At 46.0% G+C, this 27,500-nt stretch overlaps 1 protein-coding gene across 1 annotated transcript in view; it reads right to left on the bottom strand.

The window, feature by feature from the left end:
- The window catches only part of aff2 (AF4/FMR2 family, member 2), an 88,163-nt gene that overhangs the window by 57,859 nt on the left and 2,804 nt on the right, over positions 1-27,500 (bottom strand). The window contains exons 3-4 of the mRNA XM_076043392.1: positions 23,825-24,503; positions 19,188-19,615 (exon numbers count right to left, since the gene is read on the bottom strand). Of these exons, the coding sequence (XP_075899507.1) occupies positions 19,188-19,615; positions 23,825-24,503 (1,107 nt within the window). The remainder of the gene's footprint in view (positions 1-19,187; positions 19,616-23,824; positions 24,504-27,500) is intronic.

The raw sequence follows: 27,500 nt of genomic DNA, 5'->3' as shown, positions 1-27,500 counted from the left end.
TTGGACTCATGTTGCAAAAAGGGTTGAAATGTAAAAACATTCAGTGAGTCGTGCACTTTCACTCTTTCTCCCCCAACGCTGACCCCTACAGTGTCGGGTAGGAAGTGTTTTTGAGGGTTGACAAAAGACTTGATAACGCCTCACAGCAGGAAGAGTAAGAAGTAAAAATATGGCAGAAGTGCTACTTGTTGTCAAACTGATGACTATTAAATTTGTATTAAATCCTACCGTCAAATATTTGAAGTTTAAAGGAAGGCGACTAAAGGAAAGTAAAAGAAGTGGCTTCTCACGCGGCTCCAGATTCCCCACTTCACACATTTATTATTATTTTATAGAGTTGCCATGTTTGACGGATGCAAACAAGATCATCTGAATGTGATTTTCCCACAGACAGGAGGAAGAAAAAAAGAAGGGAACGCTCATATGATTTCAAGCTCGCTGACTCCGTCTATTTCTGTCTCTATTCATCCGTCTCTGCGTCGCCCTCCTCCTGTCTCACTTTAACCATCCCGTCCTGTCCATCACTGCCGTGTTCAGCTCATTGGGCCGTCGCGGCGACGCTGCCTGAGTTTGTGCCTCAGACTGGAGAAAAAATAAAAACCTGGAGACATGTTGAGCGTCTCCATTTTTTTTTTTTTAAATCCACATAAACAAACCAGAATGTGGTTCTGGAAAATGTGCAAAGTCTGTTTGTTGCTTCCTTTAGGGGGACGGCGGGAAGTAAAGACTAGAGCTGTCAGTCGATTAAAAAAATTAATCCGATTAATCGCATGGTTTTCCATAGTTAACTCACGATTAATCGCAGATTAATCACATATTTTTTTTATCTGTTCTAAATCTACCGTAAACTGATAATTTTAATAATTATATCAACATGGGAGGAGGCAAATACTTGCTTTCTGCAAGTGCAGCATGTTTATTCCTGTTGGAGAAATGACAAGTACTAACACAACAAAATATTCGCAGGGTAAAAAAAATAATTATAAACTCAAGCCCAACAAAGATAACAGATGGGCATAACTGTAACATTACATAGTAATGATTACTAGTACTACCATAATTTGTATATTTTACTTTTCAACTCGAACCTGAACTATTCATCCCCTTTTTTCAGCAGCCATTAAGACAAAAGGATGAGCCTTACGCATTGCATCAAACTGTGATGCACAAAATAAATTCAATTAAATCAAAACAATAAATAAAGTGTGCATTAAACAGGGGGCAGTGCAATACAGAACAGGACTGTAATGATACAGTGCAGTTAGGCAGTATAGCCTCTAACAGCTGTTCAGCATCCATAGTAATCCACAGTCAGTGCCATAATCATCCATAGTCAGTACAATAATCATCCAGTCAGTGTCATATTCATCCATAGTCAGTATAATATATATGATGTCGCGCAGACCCTCGTCCTCCACGACATTAATTGGCCTGCAAGCCGTAGCCGCCCATTTAGCCGCCGCTGTTGAAAGTTGACGTGTGGCGGACGCGGCCAGCGGTCTCCGTGCCACACCATCCAACGTGGTTCGCTTTACCTCAGAAGGGGGCGGAAGGCTCTCCGCGTCAGCTGTGTGCTTCGCAGACAAGTGATACGTAAGACTGCTCGTACTCCGGTGGAAACTAAATACAGCTTTACATGCATATCACTTCTGTCCTGTCAAGACTGCCATCTGGCAGGGTTTTGAAGTGGAACTTTCCATTTACAATTGACGCTTTATCCATGTTACTCCTTCCTAGTGCTCATCTATGCTCAGTTTCTTTTTCTTTTTTGTTGCGTTTACAAGCCGGCTGCAAGCGTGTGACTGTGTGCTGTGAGTCAATTCATTTCCCGTTTCCACAATCTACGAAGCGGCCAAAGCTTCAAAAAGCACCGTGTGCGTTAATTGCGCGATAAAAAAAAAATGTAGGCGATAAAGCGCTGTTGAGTTAACGCGTTAATAACACGTTAATAACACGTTAATAACGCGACACCCTTAGTTTAAACACAAACAGGACATTTCTAGGAGCGTCTCCGGATGTAGAGCGTAAAAAAAAAAAATCTTCATCTAAAGTCAAGGACGAAGAAATGTGGTGAGAACACGACGATTGAAAAAGAAGTGAAGAATCGGGAATGGAAAGAAAAAAAGGAGGAAGTCTGAGTGAGTGGAGGGGACAAAATTGAGAGGGAGAGAAAAACTGTGACAATTTACTGAAGCAGAAATCCTCAGATGCTCACATGGACTGACACACACACACACACACACACACACACACACACACACACACCACCTGCCACTGTTACAGATGTGTTTCTGACCATCACCAGAAACATGCAACTCCGTCTTGAAAAGAAACACCCTGATGTGCAGCATCATTGCAGCATTTAACAGAGAATAATGCTTTGCCCAGTGTCTGCAGCAATGGCAGGTAAATACAGTATAACTAAAAGAGCCAGTAGGTCACATCAGTCTGCCGCTGCCATAGTTTACACGACCAACCGCAGAGAGTCGTTTGTGTGTGTGAGGGTATGGTTTTAATTAGGGATGGGCGATATGAACTAAAAATGTTATCACAATAATGTCTGGCATTGTTTGCAATAACGATCAAAGTGACGATAAAAATTAACAAAAAAAAAATTCAAATCCATCTTTTTGGATTTTTTTGAAACCGCACACAAAGCTTTATTTAAAATAGATAAATAAATAAATAAAAAATCCCGTTTACATGGATACGCTGGAAACGACTGAAAACAATGTAGTACCTCTGCCAGGCCTGGTGTGGCGCCTTAAATTTACTCCCTAAAGGCGGAAGAAGAAGAAGAAGAACACCTGAAGCGCGCCGTGTTCAGAGGAGCAGCAGCTAGCTAACAACATGAGCACCACTGAGAACAGCAAGAAAGATCGCTGGTGGGAAGACGGTGTGGATAAACGGCGGAGATGAACTCCTGCGTCGAGTTACTTTAGAGCGTTCAGCAACGAGCGCTACGCTGTCAGCCTGGAGCGCGAAAGATTGTTTTTTTATTGGCAGGTTAGCAGAAACAGTTGACCAGTGCTAGCCTAGCCTAGCCTAGCCTAGCACTGACAGCAAACTCTGCTGAACTAGAGAGACTGGGTGTTGGAACGTGTCTCCGCAGACAAACAGCACGACTGGCGAACATGGGAACGAGGTCCTAAAGGAGCCAATGAGAGGATCCTTCAGGACATAAACACATGTACCCCAGAAGAGGCGTCGAGACTTCCACAAACGTTTGAAGAAGAAACGTTTGCCCCTGCGCTCCAGGAGAAGCTTTCAGACTCGTTCAGGACGCACGTCCACCTGTCTGCCAGTCAGCGGAGCTCATCGGTGAGCAGAGCCACGCTCCGTGTGACGGCGGCGCGGCGGCGCCGTGTTGTCAGTCACACCGACACTCGCCGATGTTTCACTGAGCAGCTGTTCACTTGCACTTCCTGCTTCTTCAGCAGCGGCTCAAGAAAAAAATCAATTTGCCACGGCCGAATAATTTACTCACTAATTTATTGATTTATTGCCAGTCAGAACTGGCTGTTTAAATAAAACAAATCCAATGATCAGTGTAGAGCTTTCTGACAGCTTGATATACCGCTGGATCCACTCACTCAGTGCGTTTACATGGCACTAGAGAAATTCAAATTATTGCCAATTAGTCCGATTATGATCGGAGTTTGAGAACTCCGATTGGAATCGGAGAACTCCGATTGAGACACCCAGATAATGCGATTGGAATTCGAATTTCTCTGCCATGTATACGCCTTAATCAGACTATTAACTGGACAATCACGCCTCCCTCTCGCGACTCATGACCGCACAACTACGTCGTCTAACAAAACAGACGGCGCGAAACAACCTGGCAAACGCAAATAAGAATGTTGACATTTGGAGAGAGGATGAGACCGGGGCGATGCTTTCTCTTCTAAAAGAGATGGACATATTAAAATAACGCGCGACGGAGACCTTTTTTAAAAAGGTAGCGCAGCAAATGCAGGGCTCCGGCTTTGCGCACCCCTGAACAAACACGTATTCGTTCGTATTTATATTTCTACCTTTTTGTTCACATTTTTTGTAAGTTAGAAGAATTTTAACTTTGTAAATAAAAGCACACCAAAGAGATGTTTTTCTGATTTGTTTTTATTTGGGTAATTTCGCTGTTATTCTGCTGGAAACGGGGTGCAGCGGCACGAGCTTCCTCCACGGTCGGCACTTTAATGAGCGTGTGTATAACTATAAAAGACCCGGTTCCTTTGCAAAACCTGTACACAAACTCTCCCACCAGTCTGCTCCGAACCCGAATCCAACAAGAACGAGAGTTTGGGGTCCGTAGCGACGGCACAAAGCGTAGCATCGAAGACATTGTGTTGTTGTAGCCCTCCAACAGCACACAACGTTCTTGTCTGCCTTTTAAAATCACCATGAGCACAAGAAATAGGGTACACCTTATCTGCTAAGCAGGTAACACGTTCATCATGAACTATCGTTCCATATCATAATAGATTTAATATGTCAACCGAAAGCAGCTGACCAGCTGAAAAGGCTCACTCCACCCCCTAGTGTAGGGAGGAGGACACCTTCCCGTCAATAATTCGAATTTCTCAGCTGCATGGATACGGGGGCAAGGTGAGAACTCCGATTGGACGAGAAAACTGAATTATTGCTTAGTCCGATTAAGCTCTGCATGTAAACGCACTGACTCACTCACAAGACAGGTTAACCACCAGCTGTGCTGAAGTTCAATAGAACATCGAGCAACAGAGCAAAACGGAGGGAACCTCAGACTGGAAGTGATAATAATAATAATGATAATGATAATAATAATAATAATAATAATACTAATAATAATAATAATAATAATGATAATAATAATGATGGTAACTTGATGTTCTCGACAGATCAGACAGCAGAAACACAAACCAAACATAATTCAACGGTTCTGATCTCCATGCACACTAGATTTACCCAGAGCCCCCCCCCCCCCTCCCCCACCCCTGCTGGCAGGCTCTGTTAACATTGGCTGATGCGATGGGCTCTGATTGCCTTCATTTGTCCTATTAGTGAGGAGACGCTTTACACTCCCCGAGCAGCCACCTATAAAATTACACAACAAAAACATTTAATGTGATTCCACTCAGACGCCTCGTCGAGTCTCTTCATGTTTTTCAGACCCACCAGAGTGTTGTCTTAGTTCCCCCCCACACCCCACACCCCTTCTTTGTGCCACTGGAATTAAAAATCATTACGGGGTAATTATAGTAATGTGTTTGAGCACACACACAGAGGATCTCCGTGCGCACGTGTGTATGTGTGCAAACGACAGAAGACGGAAACAGCGGAGGGAGTAAAAAGGAGGAGGAGAAAGGACTCATCCAAAGCATTTGGGATGACAAAAAATGAATAATGAAACCGGACCCGAAAGACAAGGTGCACTTCTATTCAGATCTATACTGAAGTGGAAACAGAGACATTGGGCTTGGAAGGGAGGATGAAAGCCGATGATGAGCGAAACAAGAATTCCCCCCCCCCCCAGTGGCCAACAGAGGTACCACATCCAAAAATCCCATGTGGCCCAGAAAGCATCCCCCCCCCCATTAGACCGCAATAGAAAATGAACAGCATTGAAACGGTTGACTTGATGACCTTTGACCTGAAACATGGTTTATAATAAATCAAATAAGAGGCCAGAAAAGAGTTTTCTATTCCCAGTATGACGTCATGGCCTCGTACCTACTGCCGAGTCACGGCTCGTTCTGATTGGCTGATGAGTCCTGATGAATCACGTGACTTACAGATGCATTATGGGAAGAGACACTACTGCAACCTGCTCTATTGGGGGGGGGGGGGGCAGGGGGGGGAAGTCATTTCCAACTGCATTGAAAGGAATGGGCCAGCACATTGGACGCTGGGGATTTGAGCTCTGCCAACCAACAGGCGGTGAGGACTGCATGGAGAAGAGTCGTGTGGTTGGTTGGCTGAGTGAGCAAAAAAAAACCAAAAAAAACTCAAACAAACTTGTTGCTTTCAGTAAATAAAGAAAAAAACAAAAAAATCAAAGTTGGGCGAAAGCTGTCAATCACCCCCCCACTCCCACCTCCCACCTCCTCCCCTGAGAGGAGGGGGGGAGTGAAGTTCTGTGGGCTTCAGATGGAGGTCCGACAGTGTTTGGAAGAATCTTCAAGGAGATTTTTTTTATTTTTTTTTATTTTGTCCAGCGGTTCGTCATTTATTCACTTTCATCTGCTGCTTTTATCATCCATATTTCAGCTGTTTACACAACTGCAGTGACCGCTGAGACCGGGAGCAGCAGCAGCATGCCACACAACACAAGTCAAGACTGAGTGTGTGTGTGTGTGTGTGTGTGTCTTAAGAATACTGATGTGTGTGTGTGTGTTTGTGTGTGTGTGTGTGTGTGTGTGTGTCATCAGAATACTGATGTGTGTGTGGGTGTATCAGCGGATGATGAAGTCAACAGCAGAACCCCCCCACCCCCGGCTTCCCTCAACACTCAACTACTCCATCACATCTTCATCATCATCAACAGGGCAACAGCTGGTAAGTATATATGCTTATATGTTTATGTATGTATATTTGTCATTGCCCATAAGAAGAATGTTTCACATCTCATTAACACAAACGGCTCACCAATCCAAACTGTTTTGCCCCCTGCTGGGCTTCTTAATTGAACACATTGGAGACGCTTTTGGAATCAGGCTGAGCGGTGACTGAGCACCGACTTTCCATCGGATCACTTCTGGGAAACACGGACACTCGTTCAGAAAACAAGTGGGGGAAAGCCGATCCTGAATGGCCTGCGATCAAATGCGATCAAAGAAACAAGATGACATTTCACCGTCGTCACGCCCTCTGACGCTAGGTCATTCCAAAGGTCATTCCAAGGTCGCTCTCTACATACACATACGGCTTCACTTTTTTGGGAGCGTTTGCTTTGAGATGGAGGAGCAGTATGAAGTGAGGCATGCAAATATTCATTCATTCATCCATCTTCTATACCTGCTTATTCCTATTCAGGGTCACGGGGGTCTGCTGGAGCCTCTCCCAGCTGTCTTAGGGCGAAGGCAGGGTGACACCCGGCCAAGTCGCCAGTTCATCGCAGGGCCACATAGAGACAGACAACCATTCACACTCACATGCACACCTACGGACAATTCAGAATGTTCAATTGACCTCACATGCATGTTTTTGGAGTGTGTGAGGAAGCCGGAGAACCCGGAGAGAACCCATGCAGACACAGGGAGAACATGCAAACTCCACACAGAAAGGTCCCAGGTCCGGAATCGAACCCACGACCTTCTTGCTGTGAGGCGGCATGCAAATATGAAAAGCTTTTTTTTTTTTTTCTTTTGCTGCCATTAGCTGAACGACTCAACAGTTCCAGTTTCATTAAAGGAAAAGTGCCAATAAACCCCCTCAACACCTGGAACCTCTTCTCTCTGTACTCGCTTGTGCACAAGAGTTCCTGCAGTTCTGCTTCTGTTTTAATGCGGCATCTAAAAAAAAAAAAAAAAAGCTACAAAATATTATAACCCCAACACATTTTTTTTCCTCTCCTCCACCGCAACATCCGTCTCTTTCACTCTTCCCATTTTCCCTCCTCCATCTCCCCAAACATCCCCCCTCCCAACTCCCTGTTCTGCCTGCAGCGGGCTGCGCAGGGACAGATAAGAAGTTGATTTACCATCCAATTAAATGTCGTCGTTGAAAAACCGCTTCAAAAAAAGCCAAAAAAAAGAAGCAGAGTTTCATACTGCGCTAATTGGTCTCCATTAGCATGAGCTTGTGTGTGTGTGTGTGTGTGTGTGTGCACGCGCTCATGCTTACATGCATGACTGTTTGTCTTGCGGCTTTTGCTCGGGACCTGCAGGTTCACATGGTGGTTGCTGTTCACAACTTGGTTGCTAATCACAACTTGGTTGCTAATCACAACTTGAAAAGCGGTTCATTTTAAGTTCATTTTAAGTTCATTTTAAGTTCATTTTAAGTTCTTTTTTCACCCACGTGCCACCGGACTTTCTGGCTTTTCACTTTCAGAGACCAAAAGTTCACAATGAATTTGAATTTTACAAAAACTAAACTCCACGTAATTAAACCGAGGCCGAGCAGAACATCTCTTCAAGTACCGAACCCCAGAGAGCAAGCTTACATTATATTTGCTCGGGGAAAAAAAAGGTAAAATATTAGCCGGAATATTAGCTCAGAATTGTTTAGTGTTATTGCTTTCATTTGTCGTATTCATCTGTAAACGGCTAAAACAGAAACAAGATGCAATCGTCACCCTCTATCTTTTCTGCAAAAATCAACCACAAGACAATTACCAACTAGCCTTTCAGGACGGCTAAACACCTAGCGAGCTAGCTTTGATTAAAAGGCTGTATTTCTCAGGATTTAGTGAGCGCCACTGACCCAGAAGGACTATCGAACCTGCATTTGTCACGCGGCAGAAACAGTCTAATAGCCCACTTTTCCCCACCGTCGCTTTATTTCCCAGGCACACTCGGAAGAGATGGCTTTTATAGAATTTTAATAAATCCATTGAAAGCTGTCTCAAAACTCATTTATCAAACATTTAACACAGACTTGGCCATTAAAATGGGGGTGCGGGCGAGGGGATGGGGGAGGATAGATTGGAGGGGAGAAGCTATGATCAATGCCAGTGGACCATATAATTGCACCGGGAGTGGCTGAGCTGAAAACATTAGCCTTGTTTCCTGATGGATCACATCCTGGATCCCGGGCTAGCCGGGCTAAACACTGCAATCTGTATTAGTGCGACTCCGGCCATCCATCCATACACCGGGGGGAGCCGCTAGCTAAAATTAGCACATTTCGTACGCAATCGACGAGCTGTGAGTGCTGAGTGCAGTGACAAAAACAGAAAAGTAAAAGGTGTTTGTATGAAAAGCTTAATTCATCGATCTGAACTCCAGAACATGTTCACTTCAAATTGGCAGGCGATAAAATTGTTGTGTTGCTACATCAATCAAAATAAGCTATTTTGTTTTCAGCTCCTTTCAGCTCAACACAGCCCACTGTTTATCTTTGCTACTAACTCCACTAATTTACCGCCGATGGCGTCTCAGATTAATTCTGAGGAGTCTCGTTGATCGCAGTTCAATTCCTTCCTTTGCAGGTAATCCATACCTGCTGAACAGCAGTGACGGGCTACAAGTAGCGACACTACTAGCGTTAACTACATTTTTCAGTAGCGTCAAGTTAGCGTCGCTCCCTTTGAATTAAATGGCTTTTTCTGTAGCGTAGCTATTTTTAGACTCCAGTACCAACGTAGCGTTAATCAGACGCTACACGTTGCTGTCCATTAAAACAGTCTGCTGAATAAAGATATGTGGGGGGGGGGGGCTGCCTCAGGTCATCAGTAATAATAATTCTTCTCCATGGCCGTATCTGGACAAGTTCATTTTATTATTTATCTTTCCGAGGTTGTCATTGTGAAACAGTAGTTTAGCCTATGCTGTAAACTCTCTGTTTCAATATAGACAGTATATTGCACTTTTTCTTTGTCTGGTTTATTGTCGTTCCGCTACTGTGGTTTGAATTGACACGGGCAAATCATAGCCCGCGGCCACATCCGGCCCGCTGCGTGTCTCTGTCCGGCCCACGTGAAACCACTCATAACCCCCCCCGCTCCCCCGTTCAACGAAAAAAAAGCCGGGACGATGCAAAAATAAAGCAGCTGCTGGATGCTACGTTAACATATTTGTGTAAAGAAAACAAATGTGGAAGAGCTGCAGCAGCAAGTCAGTGAGAAAAATACTGCCAGAGCTTAAACTGATTTTCTGTTTGGTTTGTTTGTTTGTTTTTTTATTCATTTTTATTTATTTTTTTTTTTTACAAATTCTTGACTTCTTGACAATGAGTTTTGTGTATTTGTGAGCGAGGGCAGTGAACGCCGTCCTGATGCCTCACGCCTTTACTTTGGCGAGATTCCTATCAAGAACCCTTGAGGTCGGCTTTGGGAACACACAGTGAGCCTCACTGTGGTACTAATACTCATTCTAACACTGCGTAGACCATCAACCTGCCTATCTGATGTATGTAGAAGCATGACATGTACGCGCATACAGGTGCATGTACACGTTAGTTGATATAATCATGCATCTGCTTTCTTCTGCACTTGCTCTATGTTAATATATTTGTTCACAAGACAGAAATGTTCTGTGTGAGTCTGTCAACAGTGTTAAGTCTGAATCATATCATATCATCGCTTCCTCTATTGAGAAATACATGAAGGTTGCCATGCACCAAGCCATTGAAAAGCTGAATAGAGTCTCAGCAGACCCTTCTAAACACTGCAGTTTCTACCCAGGAAGAGCAACGTGTTTCTTGAGCAGATGAAAAACAACAACTAATAACAGTTCACTTCTCTCTCTGCCAGGAGGCGGAGTGTTTTTCTGCAGATTATTAAAAGAGGGGAGAAGCCTCGCAGTGAATGATGGCAGCAGCATCAATGTTTCCTTCTGTGTGTCGAGGTCGCAGTTTTCTGCTTCTTCCCCTTTCAGTCCATCGTAGAGCTTTTTTGCAACCGTTTTTGCCGGCCCCCTGCTGGTGAAACCGCACAGTGCGCTTCCGCGTTTGCTGCTGGAAGCTCTGCCCATCTTCATAGGAGTGGATGGTCTGAGCATCACATGTGCCAGGAGTGAGGAGGAAAGTCTCCCGAAGATGCAAATCACCTTTCAAAAGATTGATTGATTGATTGATTGATTGGGACCAGTCAAGAAGAAGAGGAAGAAGAAGGAGAAGGAGGAGGAGGAGGAGGAGGAGGTCAACCAGGATTGGATTTGTTTTTGAGGAATGGAAATGGACGGTAGTAAACTTTTCTTCTATCTGTTGTTTTTTTTAATGAACATGAAAGTTCCTGTTTGCTCTTCTTTTTTTTTACTCCCCGGACTTCTCTTTTCTGCCTTCTAATATTTCATTTTCAACCACTTTCACCTCTTTACTTTGCTCCCTTGCCCCCCCTGCCCCCCCTCGCCCCCCCCGCTCTCTCTCTATGCAGTTTAAGTCCAGATCAGGGGCTTTAGGGTGTTAAGAGCTGAGGTGTAAAACACCCAGTGGTTCCCTGTAAGCCTCTAAGAGGAGGAGATAATCCAACACAGCAGCTCCCCTCCCCCCTGGTCACCCATTAGCCTCTCCTCTCCTCCACCTCCTCCTCTTCTCCTTCTCCTCCTCCCCATCCCCCACCACCTCCTCCTGCTCCTCCTCCATCGCCTTCTCTTCCCCCCCACCACCTCCTCCTGCTCCACCTCCTCCTACTCCTCCTCCACCTCCTCCTGCTCCTCCTCCATCTCCTTCTCTTCCCCCCACCACCTCCTCCTGCTCCTCCTCCATCTCCTTCTCTTCCACCCCACCACCTCCTCCTCCATCTCCTTCTCTTCCACCCCACCACCTCCTCCTGCTCCACCTCCATCTCCTTCTCTTCCCCCCCACCTCCTCCTCCACCTGCTCCACCTCTATCTCCTTCTCTCCCCCCCACCTCCTCCTGCTCCACCTCCATCGCCTTCTCTCCCCCCGACAACCTCCTCCTCTCCTCCACCTCCTCCTGCTCCACCTCCATCTCCTTCTCTTCCCCCCACCACCTCCTCCTCCACCTCCTCCTGCTCCACCTCTATCTCCTTCTCTCCCCCCCCACCTCCTCAAAACCTCCACCCTCTCCTTATCTATCCCCATCTTCCTCCTTTTCTCCCTCTCCTCCTCCTCCCCCTCCTCTTCTCCCTCTCCTCCTCCCCATCCTCCTCCCCTCCTCTTCTCCCTCTCCTCCTCCGATTTATCTATCCCCATCGACCTCCTCCTCCTCCTCCTGCCCAGCAGCACCAGGTTAAACCGTGTGTGGTACCAGGTCTAACCACTGATGAGATGTGATTCGTGGTGAATTGTGGGAATAATTCAATCAACCAATCAGGCTTCATGTTTATTGATGCCTCTGTGTCTGCAGGCGGTGCCCACCCCCCCACGACCGCCCCGACATGGGCGGGGCTCATTCCTCACTGTCAGACCCCCTTTAATATCCAGGAAGGAGTGACGGAGGGAGCGGCGCCGACGCACCCCCCCCCCACCACCGCCACCACCCAGAACTCAATAATAAACAGAACAAGGGGAGAAAATGTTGTTTCCTCTCACTCTCCTCCCCGCTCGGCTCTCTCTCTCTCGCTCGCCCAGCGCCCCTCCTCTCTCGCTCTCTCCATCTCCTCCGCTGCTCGCTCGCCCATCTCTCTCTTCTTTATATTCATAGGATTTTAAAATGTCTGTAATGGCCCTGCTAGATCAAAACACTCCTTCTCCCACTGTGTGTGTGTGTGTGTGTGTGTGTGTGTGTGTGTGTGTGTGTGTGTGTGTGTGAAAGAGAGTGTGTGCCTGCCCCTGTGTGTAATGTGTGTGTGTGTGTGCGTGTGCGTCCGCCTGGGTGCAATTTGCATATCGTGGCCATGCTCTGATTGGCAAACTGGCAACACTGAGCCCAGCGGGGCATTTTTTTTTTTTATTAAAAGGCCCACCACACACACACACACACACACACACACACACACACACACACACACACACACACACACAGGGCTGGGAGCCACCACTGGCCTGTATCACAGCCTAATGAATAACACTAAAGAGCGAGCGCTGGGGGTTCTCCACGCATTGTTCTCAGAGGCCGAGAGCAATAAAGATTTTTTTTTTTTTTTTTTACGAGCATATTTTTATGGCCGGCAGACATATGCTGCCATAAAGTAGCGGCAGCGGTTTTTCTTTTTCTTTTTTAAATCTATCAGAAAGTGAAGATGCGTATTAATTGACTGTGTTTTCCCAGCAGCGTGGACGGAGGAGAGCAGCTCGGCGCTGTGGCATCAGTGAGCTGACAGCAAAATAAATGGATTGAATCAGGATGTAAGATGGAGAAACGGTGCTTAAAGGGGGCATCACTCCGCCTCCCAGCGCCGCCCCCCCCCCCCCTGCTGCCTTTATTTAAATCTGCACTAACCCTCCGTCATGTATTTGGTGAAGCAGCCCTGCAGCCCCTTAAGTGCCGCTGTAATGATCCATGGACTCACTGCCGCAACTGTAAAAAAAAGATTCTTTTTTTCTCTCTTTAAAGGCCCGAATGGACAATCTGTTTCATTCGGACACGTGGTGGAGTGTTTGTGTGTGCGTGTGCATGTGCATGTGCATGTGCGCGCATGTGTGTGTGTGTTGTGCACCCCTGGCTGGACACACTGAATTAAAAGATACAGAAGCTGGAAAAATACGTAAAAAATAAGAGCGTGTGCTTCCTGCCAGTCAACCAAAGCCTTGACGTGTGCTGACTGGTATTGTCGTATGTATTGCAGGGTGCTTCATGATTTCCTCAATTATCAGCACTGCAAAAAAAAATAAAAAAAATGCAAGTTTCAGCTTACTAGCAACGACGCTGAAAGAAGGAAGGTCGTGCAAAAAAAAAAAAAAAAATCACAAAACTTATTGGGGCGACACGGTGGTGCAGTGGTTAGCGCTGCCGCCTCACAGCGAGAAAGTTGTGGGTTTGATTCCGGGGCCCGGACCTGGGACCTTTCTGTGTGGAGTTTGCATGTTCTCCCTGTGTCTGCGTGGGTTCTCTCCGGGTTCTCCGGCTTCCTCCCACACTCCAAAAACATGCATGTGAGGTCAATTGAACATTCTAAATTGTCCGTAGGTGTGCATGTGAGTGTGAATGGTTGTTTGTCTCTATGTGGCCCTGCGATGAACTGGCGACTTGTCCAGGGTGTCACCCTGCCTTCACCCTAAGACACCTGGGATAGGCTCCAGCAGACCCCCGTGACCCTGAAGAGGAATAAGCGGGTATAGAAGATGGATGACAAAACTTATTCAACTGACGTGTGTTTAGAAGGTTGACTGCATGAACATGAGGTCTGGCCATTAAAATCAAACAAACTACACGTCACTGTGTTGGCACCACAGGTGCATGTAATGAATTAAATCCACCAGCAGGAGGTGGAGGGGGGTGGGGGTGGGGTAATGATCCCCTGTGGTGAGCGCGAGTCTGTCATCTTCAGAAGATGTCAAGCTTTTTAATGTCTGAAATGATCCCACTGAACAGCAGCTTGAAGCGTTTCATTCATGAGTGCAAGTGAACTGAGTAAGCGTGTTGTAGTCTGCATCTACAACCACAGACGCTTATCCTCAATAACACTGACTGACACTGACTCCTGTTACAGGGGAGGTACAGGCAGAGCAAGCAATCAGCGTCTTCACACCATCAAGAGGAAACCAGCTGATTCCTGACCTTTGACCCCCTGATTTCAAAACAACAGCCTAATAAATAAATGATTATTACATCAGGGTGAATTTACCCCCCAAAATGATGTTGAATGATTGCAGTGAAGGTCCTCAGGGGCCCACTGCACTGTGCTGACGGCCACCCCCAGCAGCCACTGGCGTGAAGAAGGGGCCACTGAAGCTGAAGCTTGCTGTGATTCGTGGTGCTCGCTCGCTCGCTCTCTCTCTCTCTCTCTCTCTCTCTCTCTCTCTCTCCCTCTCTCTCTCTCCCTCTCTCTCACTCCCTCTCTCTCTGGATGACTTTATGATTTTCTTTATTATCAGCATAAAAAGCTCAATCTTCATCATCTCTCTCTCTCTCTCCCTGTGCCCTCGCCCCCCCGCCCCCTCTGCAGAGCGGCAATTAGTCTTTTAGTTTTATGAAAAATCAAATAAATTAGCTGTTAAAAAGCTGCAAGTGAGTCACAGAATAAAAACAGTGTCACTTTTAGTGGGCGGAGCTCTAACATCAATGTGTGTGTGTGTGTGTGTGTGTGTGTGTGTGTGTGTGTGTGTCTGCTGTGAGTTGACAGGCTGCCTGAGGCGAAGAGAGGCCTGATGGGTAATATGCAAATGAGGGCCAGCTGTTTGCTGCAGAGGCACAAGTGAGGAAGGAAATATTGTATCTCCTCCGCTCGCCCGCCCGCCCGCCTGCCTGCTCGCTCGCCCGCACGCCCTCATGTCTTGTGAGAGGCTGTTTCCTCTGTGTACAGTCTCTCTCTCTCTCTCTCTCTCTCCTCATTCTAATGTCGCCCGCCCCGCACCGGCTGACGATCCATCTGTAGCCTGGTGGCGATTACAGCAGGGAGAAACTTCCTGAAGCATTTGTCGACTATGACAGCGGACGAGCGAGAGAGAAAGAGAGAGAGAGAGAGAGAGGGATGAGAGAGAGGATGGGCTGAACGAATAAACCAGGAGACGTTGCTTCTCATTTTCGCAGCACTGCTTGGCCGAGAGAGACACTCTTATTCTGAAGGTTTGGATCCACATGTCATTGGAAGACAGTGGGCGAGTGAGCTGGGCTCTACTGTTAATCCAGACATGCAACCAGCAAGACAGTCAGTGAGTCAGTGAGTCAGTGAGTCAGTGAGTGAGTTAGTCAATAAGTCAGTCAGTCAATCAATGAGTGAGTCAGTGAGTCAGTCAGTCAACTCATCAGTCAGTGTGTCTGTGAATCAGTGAGTCAGTCAGTCAGTGAATCAGTCAGTCACACACACACACACACACACACACACACACACACACACACACACACACACACACACACACACACACACACACACACACACGTGCGTGTTGTAAACAGTGAAGAGTGTGGTCAGGAGGTGGATCTCTGCCAGTCGCATTTTTTAGGCCCTGTTTGCACTTGGTCACTTGTAACTGTTTTGTTGGATCACGAGAACGAAGCATCTGTTCTCACGTAGCATTAACATGCGTCCCGAGCGTGCCATTTGTGATCGCATTAGATTCTTTTCTAGCAGATTTTTTCCCCCAGGCAGTTCTTTGACTTTTCAGGGGCCTATCAAAGTTCATTCATTCATTCATTCATTTTCTACACCCGCTTCTTCCCGAGCTCAGGGTCAGGGGGGTCTGCTGGAGCCTCTCCCAGCTGTCATAGGGCAAAGGCAGGGTGACACCCTGGCCAAGTCACCAGTTCATCGCAGGGCCACATAGAGACAAACAACCATTCACACTCACATGCACACCTACGGACAATTTAGAATGTTCAATTGACCTCGCATGCATGTTAACCACCAAATTTACACCAAAAGCGTCTGCGGCGCGTTCACACCACGGACGCACCGCAGACGCTTTTGGCGTAAATTGGGGGTTAAGGTGGCAGCAGCAGCAGCAGCAGCAGCAGCAGCAGCAGCAGCAGCAGCAGACGGAAGAGACACTTTGAAACACTTAGCGCAGCGCGCGTGTCACGCTTCACTTTTTAATTAGACTGGATCCAACAGCAGGTTGTCTGTGTTGACGCAGCAGACGCTGCTGCTTGTTGTGTACATGTGATAAAACCACAGCTGGGATCAGACTGGTCCCAGTGGATCCGTCCCACTGTGAGGCTGAGCTGAACATCAGCTGACCAGCCAGCCAGCGAGTGAGTGTGTGTGTGTGTGTGTGTGTGTGTGTTACAGCAGCAGCCGACTGGAACTGTAAAGATCAATAGTGGTACAGTAGCTCTCACTCTCTCTCTATCTAGCTCTCTCTCACACACACATACACACAAAAACACACACACGCGCACACATATACACACACACACACACACACACACACACACACACACACACACACACACACACACACACACACACACGGGAATAATGGTCTTAAGTCAATAACTCCGCAGTGGCAACAGAAAGCTTCCACAGCAGTTTAAAGGCTTATTGCAGCGCCACGACTCTAAAACACACCATGTGCATCACACTCACACACACACACACACACTCAATCACCGCAGTCTCACTACAAGTGCATGAGGATGTTCCAAGCGTCGCAGTTGTTCCACATGATGTCATTCTTCAAAACAAAGAGGTAAAAATCCATGGTGCTGACTCACTCTGCAGGAATTTCTATTTGCTCGACAAACATTTACAGACATGACACAGACAGCCGAGCCTTCCGACCCTCCGCAGGTCAACAAGCCAAAGCCCCGAGATGTTCTGAGTGACCGCAAAGGGGAAGAACTGTGTGGATGCTTTTAGCAAAACTGGAGAAAAGTTTTTTTTACATGTTAGAAAACCATTTTTAAACTGCACTCTAAAACTGCACTGGTATTTTTTTTAACAGCGCAATGCTTAAAACTGGTTTGCTGAAGTAACTCGGACATTTTGCTAACACCCGGCTCACGAGACCTCGTCGAGACGCCGTAGCTGCTGTCGAACCAAAGAAGAAGTGGAACTGCACGACAGTTACCAAACAAGTACAACTGACAGGGGTTCCAGAAAGTTCACAAGTCCACTTTGAATTTGCTTCACATTTCATGGAACTTCTTTGGATTTCTTTCTTCTTTTTTTTTTTGTGGAAAGGCTTTGCAAGAGCAGCAGTTAGCCTGTAACTACTGGAGGGCAACACTCAGCTAGCGACAAATCCTTAATGGACCCCTTGAATGTGTTGTGTTTTTCAAAAAGTTTATCCAGCACTTTCCGTCCCCCATAGCTATTGAAGAGATGAAGAAAGCGTCTGGTTCAGGAACTTTGTGTCTGGCGTCTCGTCGCTCACTCAGCGGCTTCTTGTTCCGCGTCGGGCGGCTCATCAAAGCCAAAACCCAGACAGGACGCGCAAACACCGTGTTTTTGTAATCAGTCGCTCATTGTCTCCCGTCTTTGTCCACCTGCTACCGAGCGAGCATCGGCCCCTCCCACTCCGGCCTCATCAGCCTCTCGCTGGAATACCCAAGAACAAGCAGAAGAAGAAGAAAAAGAAGGAGAGGGAGAAGACATGAGGACTGAATGGAGGAGAAGCGATAACAGAGTGCGAGCGGCTGTTTGGGTGAAACAAAGCTACGGGAAAAAAAAAAGCCTTGCGGCCACAAACGTTCTGACTTTCCTCCTCAACAGAAAAAAAGCAAACCGACGGAAGTGAAAGTGATTTTTAATTCCAGTCCTGCCTCCTCCGTCTCCCCCGTCTCAGTGCCATATGCTCAAAGCTTCATCTCGGGCTCATTTGGTGGTGCTACTGCAAATCACACACACACACACACACACACACACACACACACACACACACACACACACTCAAGCTCTATCAAAGCACAGGAACAGCTGGCTGGCTTGATATGGATGACTACTTGCCTGTCAACCACTTTCACACACACACACACACACACGCGCACGCGTGTCGTGTCGTCACATTCGACGCCGCAGCTGAGAAATCCGCACGCAAAAAAAAGGCAAAGATGAACGAGCACACGAATCACTCAATGAGTCAATCCCCCCCCCAATTCAATTACATCTCTCGAGCCAGAAACACTCTTTGCACAATTTATTTTTGATCTAATTAGAATCAGGTGATTGATATTGCGGTGGGGGGGGGGGGGCAGGTTTGAAAATGAAAGGTCCCATTGAATCCGGTCCGAGCCAATTTACCACTCAGTTATAACAACGTTTGTCTCACCAGTCTGTCGGTGAACGCTGCACCAATTAGAAAAGTTCATTGTTTCTTCATTGTTTTTTTGCCCTTCTTTTCAATAAACACAATCGGTTAGCACGAGCAGGAAGGTCGTAGGCAGCTGTAGCTAGAGAGCTAAACATGCTGTAGCTAGAGAGCTAAACATGCTACTTCCTGGTTGTCCAAACAACTTTTTCTCCAGCTGCGCTCCATGCACTGAGCCATTCCAGAACACAACATCTAAAATCTAATTTTCATATTTCCTACTTTTCTGTTTTGGATTAGTTGTACATGTTTTGGATTAGCATTCCATCCGCTAGCTATGAATAGTTTAGATTTAGAAATAGTTTTGATTCAAAGCAACACAAAGTAGCCAATGAGCAAAAATATGAAGGAAAAAAAAAGTCAATGTTTTTCTTTTCTTCTCTCTCGTTAGTGTTGTCAGTGACCATGCTGACTTCCACTCACATGATGCAGCCAATATGTTAGCCAATGGTTAAAATGTAATTGCGCCATTACTACGCAACTAAGTGTAGCAACATGTTGAAAGTTTAGCTGACTTCCAAGAAATAAAACAGTTAACGGTCATTTCTAAATTCAACATATTTTTCAACTGACACACATAAACTGTTTGTAATTAAGCATTATTAAATGACATAACAATGGTTATTAGAAACTATAACTATATATAGCATAATTATATTTATCAAAAATGACTATTATTGTGCTGTTGTTCCCCATTAAGATACTTTCAAAAAGATGCTTTATTTTCTTACCTCCCCAGTGTGGGCCAGACTCAGTTTCGGCAGCTTGTTCTTCACATTCCCAGAGTTCCCAGCGTAACTCTGACTGTTATTGTTAAATCCCTCGGCGGCCACTAGGGGGGGTTTCAGCTGTGGGGAGTCGCTGGGCGCCTGGTCCTGGCCGTCCATCGGTCGGACGTACGCCGTGGGCTTCTGCTGCACGGCGCCGGGCTTCCCCGGTGGGAAGGTGGGCGTGGTCAGTCCGGAGGTGGGCGTGGTCAGCCCGGGTGTGGGCGTGGTCAGGACCGACGTGGAAGCCAGCGGCGAGGAGGACACGGAGAGGTGGGAGCCCGGCTCGTTTTCAAACGGCGAGGACTTGAAGTGTCCGCCGCCGTCGGCGCCGCAGGAAGACTTGAAGTGGGCGCCGGGGTCCATGGCGGAGCATCGAAAATTCACCCCGTCTGGGAGGGAGAAAAGCAACAAAATCAGGAAAAACCAACAGCTGTTGTTGCAGAACCCGACTCTGCTGCAGGTCGTCAGGGTCGGAGGGAGGTCGGGAGCAAATCCCAGTCAAAGCTAATGGTCATGTGTCGCTCCGAGGTTCCGAAATCAATCCAATGAGGTGCGGCCATAGGTTTTTAATTAATCCCGCCCCCAAAAGGCAACGGAGTCCCACTTGGAATGAGATTATTCATGGAGACTCGAAAGACAGCGATAAGAAATTGGGATGATTTTCTGTTAATGTCAAAATAATAGCTGAGATTTTGTTGTTTCTGTGTGAAAGAAGATTAAATGAGGAGGAAAGTGTGAGAGGAGACTGGGAGGAAGTTAAGAAGGAGCCAACTGTGACGGCTCGGAGCAGCGACAGACAGTGACTTCATCTATAAACACATTCTAACCACATGTTTGTTTGTTCCAGCTTCTGTGATGAAAATGCCTTTCTGACGATAATTAATGATAATAACGGTAAAGCTTTTTTATGAAACACCTCAGATTTGCCAACCTGCCACGACACAGACTTGCTGAAAGACCGACCTGGGGCCAGATCCATCCACACAGAATGGAGCGCAGCGGTAAATTGTGGCGACTCTGCGGCCGTAAACTCCGCCACCTTTTGCGCCGTATCCACGAAGGATTTATTTTTGCTTTGGCGCTCCTGTGCGTGCCGGGCATTATGACCGCTGTCATGATCGGAAGGCAGACAAGGCGCGTCAGTATTTTTATATACATATTTTTATTGTGTTATCTATTTTACAGTTACCGCCACCTGATGCAATTTGTAGCTGTTTAGTGGCTGGTGTGATCAAGAAAGTGCAGGTTTGTAACTTATCAGGTGTGTATGTGTATATAATATATTTTTCCTCTATACACACACACCTCATCATCAGAGAGAGTCGCTCTGAAGCCAGAAACACTTTGACGGACGAAACTGTGCCTGGTTTTGGCCAGCGGTGTTTACGTCTGTCAAATTACGTGCGGACGTGAGCCCAAACTCTCCGTGGATCCGCCGCTGTTTCCAATGAGACATATTTTCATAGACGGTAGGACTTCACCATTTTGGAAAAAAAAAAGAGAATCACTATTTTTTTTGTTTTGAATTGAGATCACAATTCTCTCGCGATTTTCTTTCAAAAGAAATATTTATTACACTTTTTGAAAAACGGTGGCGGGACAGCTCTGCGAAGCGCTTGTCCAGTGTGTTTATCCTCTTCCTAGATCCATCGCTTTGTACGGTGTTGATTGGAGCCGTATGGAGAAAAATAAAAAATAAATAAAGAAGGCTTACTGCAGTGGTCAGGACCATGACCTTCATAGGCCAGTGTCTCGCCAGTAGTGGTAAATCAAACCTTAAAAAAAGGGTTTCAGCAAAGTATATGGTTCACATGGTTTGAACTGCTTTGTTCCCAATGGACATTAGAAATTAGCCGAATGTTTAAATTGTATTGAAATCTTTTGATTCTCGCACGACAGTCAATAAAGTGCAGGATTGATGGCTCATACCATAGAATTGAATAAATGAAGCTGAAAAGAACAAAGCGATTCTCATTCATAGCCTGCTTTATGCAAGCTACGCAGCCAGCACGCAGTTGTTGTGAATGGGTTCCGCAATGGTATTGCCCGCAGCGAGTTTGCGACGAAAAATAAATTGACGTTCCACACAACCCATCCCGTACAGATTCAAAACAGGAGCTTTCTGTATTTCTCAGGGACAGCGGGCAACTCTAGAGCCATATCTTCAGTCAGGTAATAAGTGATTGCCCTCTGTAATATCCTTGTGCCTACGGGAGCTAGATGGATATGGGGATTCGCTATACAAGGTTCCCGATACATATGTTTGGGTGGATGAGCAGGAGGGGTTTTCGTGTGTTTTTTAATGCTTGGTCATAATGCGCTCTGTCCTGACGTTTGAGGTGGTTGAACAGATTTGTCGTGTTGTCGTGAGGGGCTGCAATGAAGCCATGGCACTGTTTGCACGTCACAATTTTTGACTCGGGTCGTCTTTTTTTGAAGCCCAAACAGTTCCGGTGACTGAGATCCCTTTTTCGGAACCAGGACAATAGGATTTGTTGCTTCACAATCCATCTTGTTGGCGACACACAAGTCTTCCTGTTTTTATATCCCGCGTTCACGTTGCCAGTAGGACGGCGCTTCTTAATGTTTTTCCTACCCGCCACCGGATTCGCTGTTCAAAACCACGTGGAACATTGTTGCGTTGTCACTGGCTAAGTGAGAAAATAGAAGCGCTTGTTTTCATGCAGTCGATGTCCCGAATGAAAATGTTTAGGGAAAATTAGGAGCGCTTGCTTTCTTGCGGCGGATGTCCCCAACGACGGGAATTCGCCCAACAATTGCTAATCAAACAAATGCAGCGCTGAATGATGACAGATAGATGGATAGATAGATAGATAGATAGATAGATAGATAGATAGATATTGTAATAATCATCTCAAGTACGTGTTTTTACTCATGCAGTGGTTGTTTGTGTCAATAAATATCAGGAACTACAGTTAAGCTAGCGTTAAACACACATAGTACATGCTAATTAGGAGCAGCAAGTAGCTATGCTGATGATACACAAATGTACATTGCCGTGTCTCCTGATGACACAGGGTCAATTGATGCCCTTTTTAACTGTATTTTAGATATCAAATCATGGATGGCAGAGAATTTCCTACAGCTCAACCAGGACAAAACTTAGGTTTTAGTTATTGGTCCTGAAGGCCGGAGAGAGGAACTTTTACCAAAAATTCGGGATTTTAAACCCTCGCAATATGTAAAGAACCTGGGCGTTGTTTTTGATTCTGAGCTCACCTTTGTTCAACACATAAAAAATATTACAAAGATAGGATTTTACCATCTAAAGAATATAGCCTGAATCCGCCCGTTCCTCTCTCAGGCCAACACGGAGGTGCTAATGCATGCTTTTATTTCCTGTAGATTAGATTACTGCAATGCCCTGCTCTCTGGTCTTCCCAAAAAGAGTGTTTACAGTCTACAATTACTCCAAAACTCAGCCACTCGTGTGCTGACTAGGACCAGAGGAAGGGAACACATTACACCGGTTTTAAAGTCGCTGCACTGGCTCCCCGTCCACTTCAGGATTGATTTTAAAGTTCTCTTATTAGTTTTTAAATGTCTTAACGGTCTTGGCCCATCTTATCTATCTGACCTGCTTTTATCATATCAGCCCTAGCGGAACCTGAGGTCTTCCGGCACTGGCCTGTTAACTGTTCCCCGAGTCAAAACCAAAACCCATGGTGAGGCTGCTTTCAGCCATTACGGCCCTACTCGGTGGAACAGCCTGCCAGAGAGCCTCAGGGCCGCAGAGACTGTTGATATTTTTAAGGGGAGGCTCAAGATGTACCTTTTTAACCTGGCGTTTAACTAATTTATTTTACTCTTCTCTCTCTTATTCCACTAATTTTATGCCGTTTTACTATTTTTATGCCTTTTATTTACCTTCAATTGATTTTTTTTTATAATGGTTGCCCATTTTTATGCCACTGTTTCAAAACTTTATTTTTATGTATTTATTTTATTTCTCATTATGATTATTCTCCCTTTTATACTTTTAGTGCCAGTGTTTCCTCATGGGGGGCCGTCCACGCTGGGAGCTACGCCTGGTCTGCCCATAGGGGTGCTGCAGATCATGGTGCCTCCTTGTGTGGACGGCTCCCCATAGTGGCCTTTCCTCATCTGATCCTTCAGTGCCAAGCCATTTTATAATGTCTGTGTGAATTTGGGGGTGGGCGTTTGTCTGTGTGCGTTGGTGGGGAGGGGTGGGTCCGTATGGGGTGTGGGGAGGGGCAGTGTTCTTCTTCTTCTTATTATCTTTCTTTGTTTTGCTTTGTTTTGTTTTGTTTTATGTTGTTAAGCACTGTGTGTTGCACATGTTGTATGAGCAGTGCTATATAAATAAAGTTTATTATTATTATTATTATTATAAGTGCAGTAGAAATCCTCCAACTCTCTTTGCAAAATAGATGTGAATAGATAGTGCCAAGTTCTCATTTCTGGTTTGCTGGTGGTGATTTCTGTGCAGTTTTGTTATTGCTTGAGTCGTTAGTGACGTTGTTGCACTGCCCTCTATTACTCAGGAAGTGACCACATTTGCTTTGGACTCTATTCAGCCTTTTCTACACTTTTTTTTTCCCCCGCTGTGGACTCACCTGGTAGTGGGAGGGCTTTGGAAGAGTGGGAGGAGTGCCTTCTTCGAGAAGCGGAAGAGGAAGATGATGAAGATGAGGAGGAGGAGGAGGCGGATGGACTGGAATCGCCTTTCAGGCCCAGTTCGTCTTTGAGGGAGCTGAAAAGTTCTTCATGCCTCTGTTCCTCCGACAGAGAAATCTTCCCTCTTCCGGCCGGAGCTGCTGAGCCCTGACCCTGCTGTCCGCCCTGCCCCAGGCCCAGGACGGGACCTGCTCCTGGGCCGCTGGGTCCGTGGGTCGCCCTGGACCAGTCCATGGAGCTGCGGGACTTCTTCGCGCTCACGGTGGTGGAAGGAGGCGGCTGTACGGCGGCTGGCAGAGAGGAGGACCCACTTCCTGTCCTCTTGTTGACTCCTCCGCCTCCCCCTTCGGCGCCGCCCCCCGCCGACTCCCCTCCTCCTCCTCCTCCTCCGCCACCTCCCCCAACCCTCAGAGCGTCGCCGAAGAGCTGCGACTCCAGCGAGGTCCTGTCGGCGGTAGAGGTGGAGGCAGAGGTGGCAGCAGGCGTCTGAAGGCCGTTGCCCTTGGGGACACCCACTAGGTGGCTCTGGTTGGAGTGGCTGGTCAGAAGGTCCTTCATCTCCTCATAGGAGCCCAGTGTATTCTGGACGCGGCTGGCCAGGGCGTCACCCTTGTTGGTCTGCAGCAAATAGAAAGACAGGATGGAGGAGGAGGAGACGTTAGCGAAACCTTCCCTTGGTTTAGATAGATAGATAGATAGATAGATAGATAGATAGAAAACATACTTTATTTATCCCAAAGGAAATTCAATTCTTCAGCTGCACAATCATTCATCAGCAGATCAGCCCATCAAATAGTGCATAGGGAGTAAGAGAATAATTAAGATAAAGAATTTGAAGTGATAAATAGTAGAGTGAAAAATAAAAGACCTCGTTATTCATCCGCAGAGGAACAGGAAGAGACAAAAGAAAAAAAAAAGTTGGATGAGATGATTAATTCAGAACATGCCACCCTGAAGAGGGTCCATCCCGGGTTGGAGCGGTGGGATTAATGGTCCAGGTCCAGTTATTAGCCCGAGCCCGGACCCTCCTGCGGTCAAGGCTCCGAGGACGAAGGAGCCAAAACCTTCTGCTGCTGCTGCTACATGATGTGTTGGTCAGAAAAGCTGCAGAGTGAGTGGAACTCCTGACAGCCCCCCCTAACGGTCGCACCGCATGATTTGGTCTTTTTATTTTTTATTTTTTGAAAGGAAGAATGAAAGCAATCAGCAGACTCAATCTTCTACTATTTTTCGATGTGAAAAGTGAAAGTCAAAGAACAGATTTTTCTCCAGCAGATTGCAAGGAGCATATTCGTCATGGGATGCTTATTTAGATAGACATGTATGTCTGAGGAGAAACACACACACAAAGAAAAAGAAATGTAGTTCTCTGCCCAAAGAGCCACAACTACCGCAGGTCATTCTAGTGATGACCTCTAGGGAAACTGTTTCTCTGCAGTTGACCCGTCATATTGGTTGCTAACCTTCACTAACTAACAACTAAACCCACCCCACTCCCTCACCCCCGGGTTGACCTTCTGATCACCAGCTTGCTCCTCCCACCTCGAGGCCACGCCACCATTCAGCTAAGTGGGAGTTCGGGGATATGAACCAGCGCTCGTCTGATGAGAGTTGTGTTAATGTTGCAAACGGAGAGAAAGGGGATGAAGACCTTTCATCTCATTATGAAGACAGAGGGATCATTTGCTGCTATTTAGAAAGATTCATGAGCAAACAATTAAACAAAGGAATTAAAGCCTGTTGGAAGCAGCTAATTGTCAAATTTTACGCAACGATGATCAAATTATGGCGAGATAACGAACAAGATGCTTGATGCTGGTTCGAGTTCACGAAGATCAAAAAAAGCTGGCGTGACTTCCCGATGTCCCCCTGGTGGTCAGAGGAGGAACAATCAGACCCGTGCAAAACAGCCCCGGTCTATAAGTGATTATGTAACAGGCAATGATCCGTGGAGAGGTCTCGCTGCTGAGGGGTGTGTGTGTGTGTGTGTGTGTGTGTGTGCAAATCACAGCCTTACAAATGAACATAACAACCCCTTCACAATCACTCTGACAGAGCACAATGTAAGGATCATTTGTTGGTCATTCCTAATTCACATTAGCTATGGAGGTGCCTTCTCTCAACATCAAATTGCTTTGATAGTTTATGGAGCGTGAAAAACTGTAATGAATGACTGGAACAAGCAGAAACACTGGCCTTTACACACACACACACACACACACACACACACACACACACACACACACACACACACACACACAGCGTCTACACCATATTAATTATGCTATTGTATCTCCAGCCCAAAGATGTGGATACGTAATGGTTCAGTTAGATTACGAACTGAACTGAGTTGATTTTTAAGGCTGTTTAAAGGAGCTGCACCATATTATTCATGGCTTTCTGAAGCCATTCAAAGAGCCATTATTCAGGGCTTTGGTTCTTCAGTAAAGTGGAACATTACTGAACAACTGACTTATGACATTTAAACAAGATCATTTGAAAAAAGCTGCAGTCCTCCTGATCTTGAGTCAGACCCTTACAGTATACTTGACGGGTTGCATTTCCAGATGTTGACAGCATCACTGCAGACCAGACGGAGGAATGGGAGAACTTACATGTTGCTCAAAGTTCCGCTCTGCTCCATGCTAGCTTGGGGTTAGCTACACTATGCTTTTCCAAAGAAGTTCAAACACATTTAAAAGCTGCCTGCATCTCAACTTCAGCCAGCTGTATCACTGTGTTCACACTAATGAAGAATTAAAGAACAAGAATGCGCGACTAAGTTGGAGCAAGCGGTGGAATGGGGCGGAGCCTCTCCTGCACGCATGCAGGTGGTGTTTGATGCAAGTGTGTTAGGTTTATCCACTGGGACCACAGAGGCCTGTTGAAAACATCTCCTCTGGCACAGAAAGATTCTAGATGAAGCCAGCAGACAGCGAGCGAGTCCTCCAGCCGTGATTGCACTAAAGATAAAAACACTGTTCGTGGATCAGTTCCCAGAGGACTCGGAGCAACTGAGTCCAGCCCCATAAATGCAGCAAATTCAACTTTATTCATGCCGTAAAATCAGTCATCATGACTGAAGAACATCTTAAAATACACCTTTAAAGATTTCACTTATTCTGTTCTCCATCAGTTATTAACATTTTAAACAAGTATGAAACTGAATGGTGTCAACATTATTGAGTAAAGCTAAAACATCAAATTAATTAATCGACTAAAATTGCTGAAAAAAAAGCTTTGATTACATTTTACATCAATCAAAGCTCTGGGACGCACACAACGCCAGTATAGATTCTTTCAAAGCTTTACCTTCTTCTTCCAGACATGTTGTTCCACATTTTTACTGTATTTCTTTTTTACTTTCATCAATAACCAACTAAAAAACTACATAATCTCTAGATTAATCTATTGCAAAAATAGTGCATTGCTGTAGCTCTGTCTTTGAGACGGTGAGGATTATTCCAGAACATGAGACGGTGCAGACAGACTGACAGAGTGTATCTCAGCCTGTCGATAAAGTTCTGCAAAAAAAAAAAAAAAAATCTCAGAGTCTCCAATTGTAAAAGCCGGGAAGTAACATTGATTTCTTCTACCGTTTTTTTTGCTCTCTAC

The sequence above is a fragment of the Nelusetta ayraudi genome, unplaced genomic scaffold (assembly GCF_046127955.1).
Source record: "Nelusetta ayraudi isolate G7.1 ecotype Tasmania unplaced genomic scaffold, CSIRO-AGI_Nayr_v1 ptg000075l, whole genome shotgun sequence".
NCBI lineage: Eukaryota > Metazoa > Chordata > Actinopteri > Tetraodontiformes > Monacanthidae > Nelusetta > Nelusetta ayraudi.
This window is presented reverse-complemented; position numbering and strand designations above follow the sequence as displayed.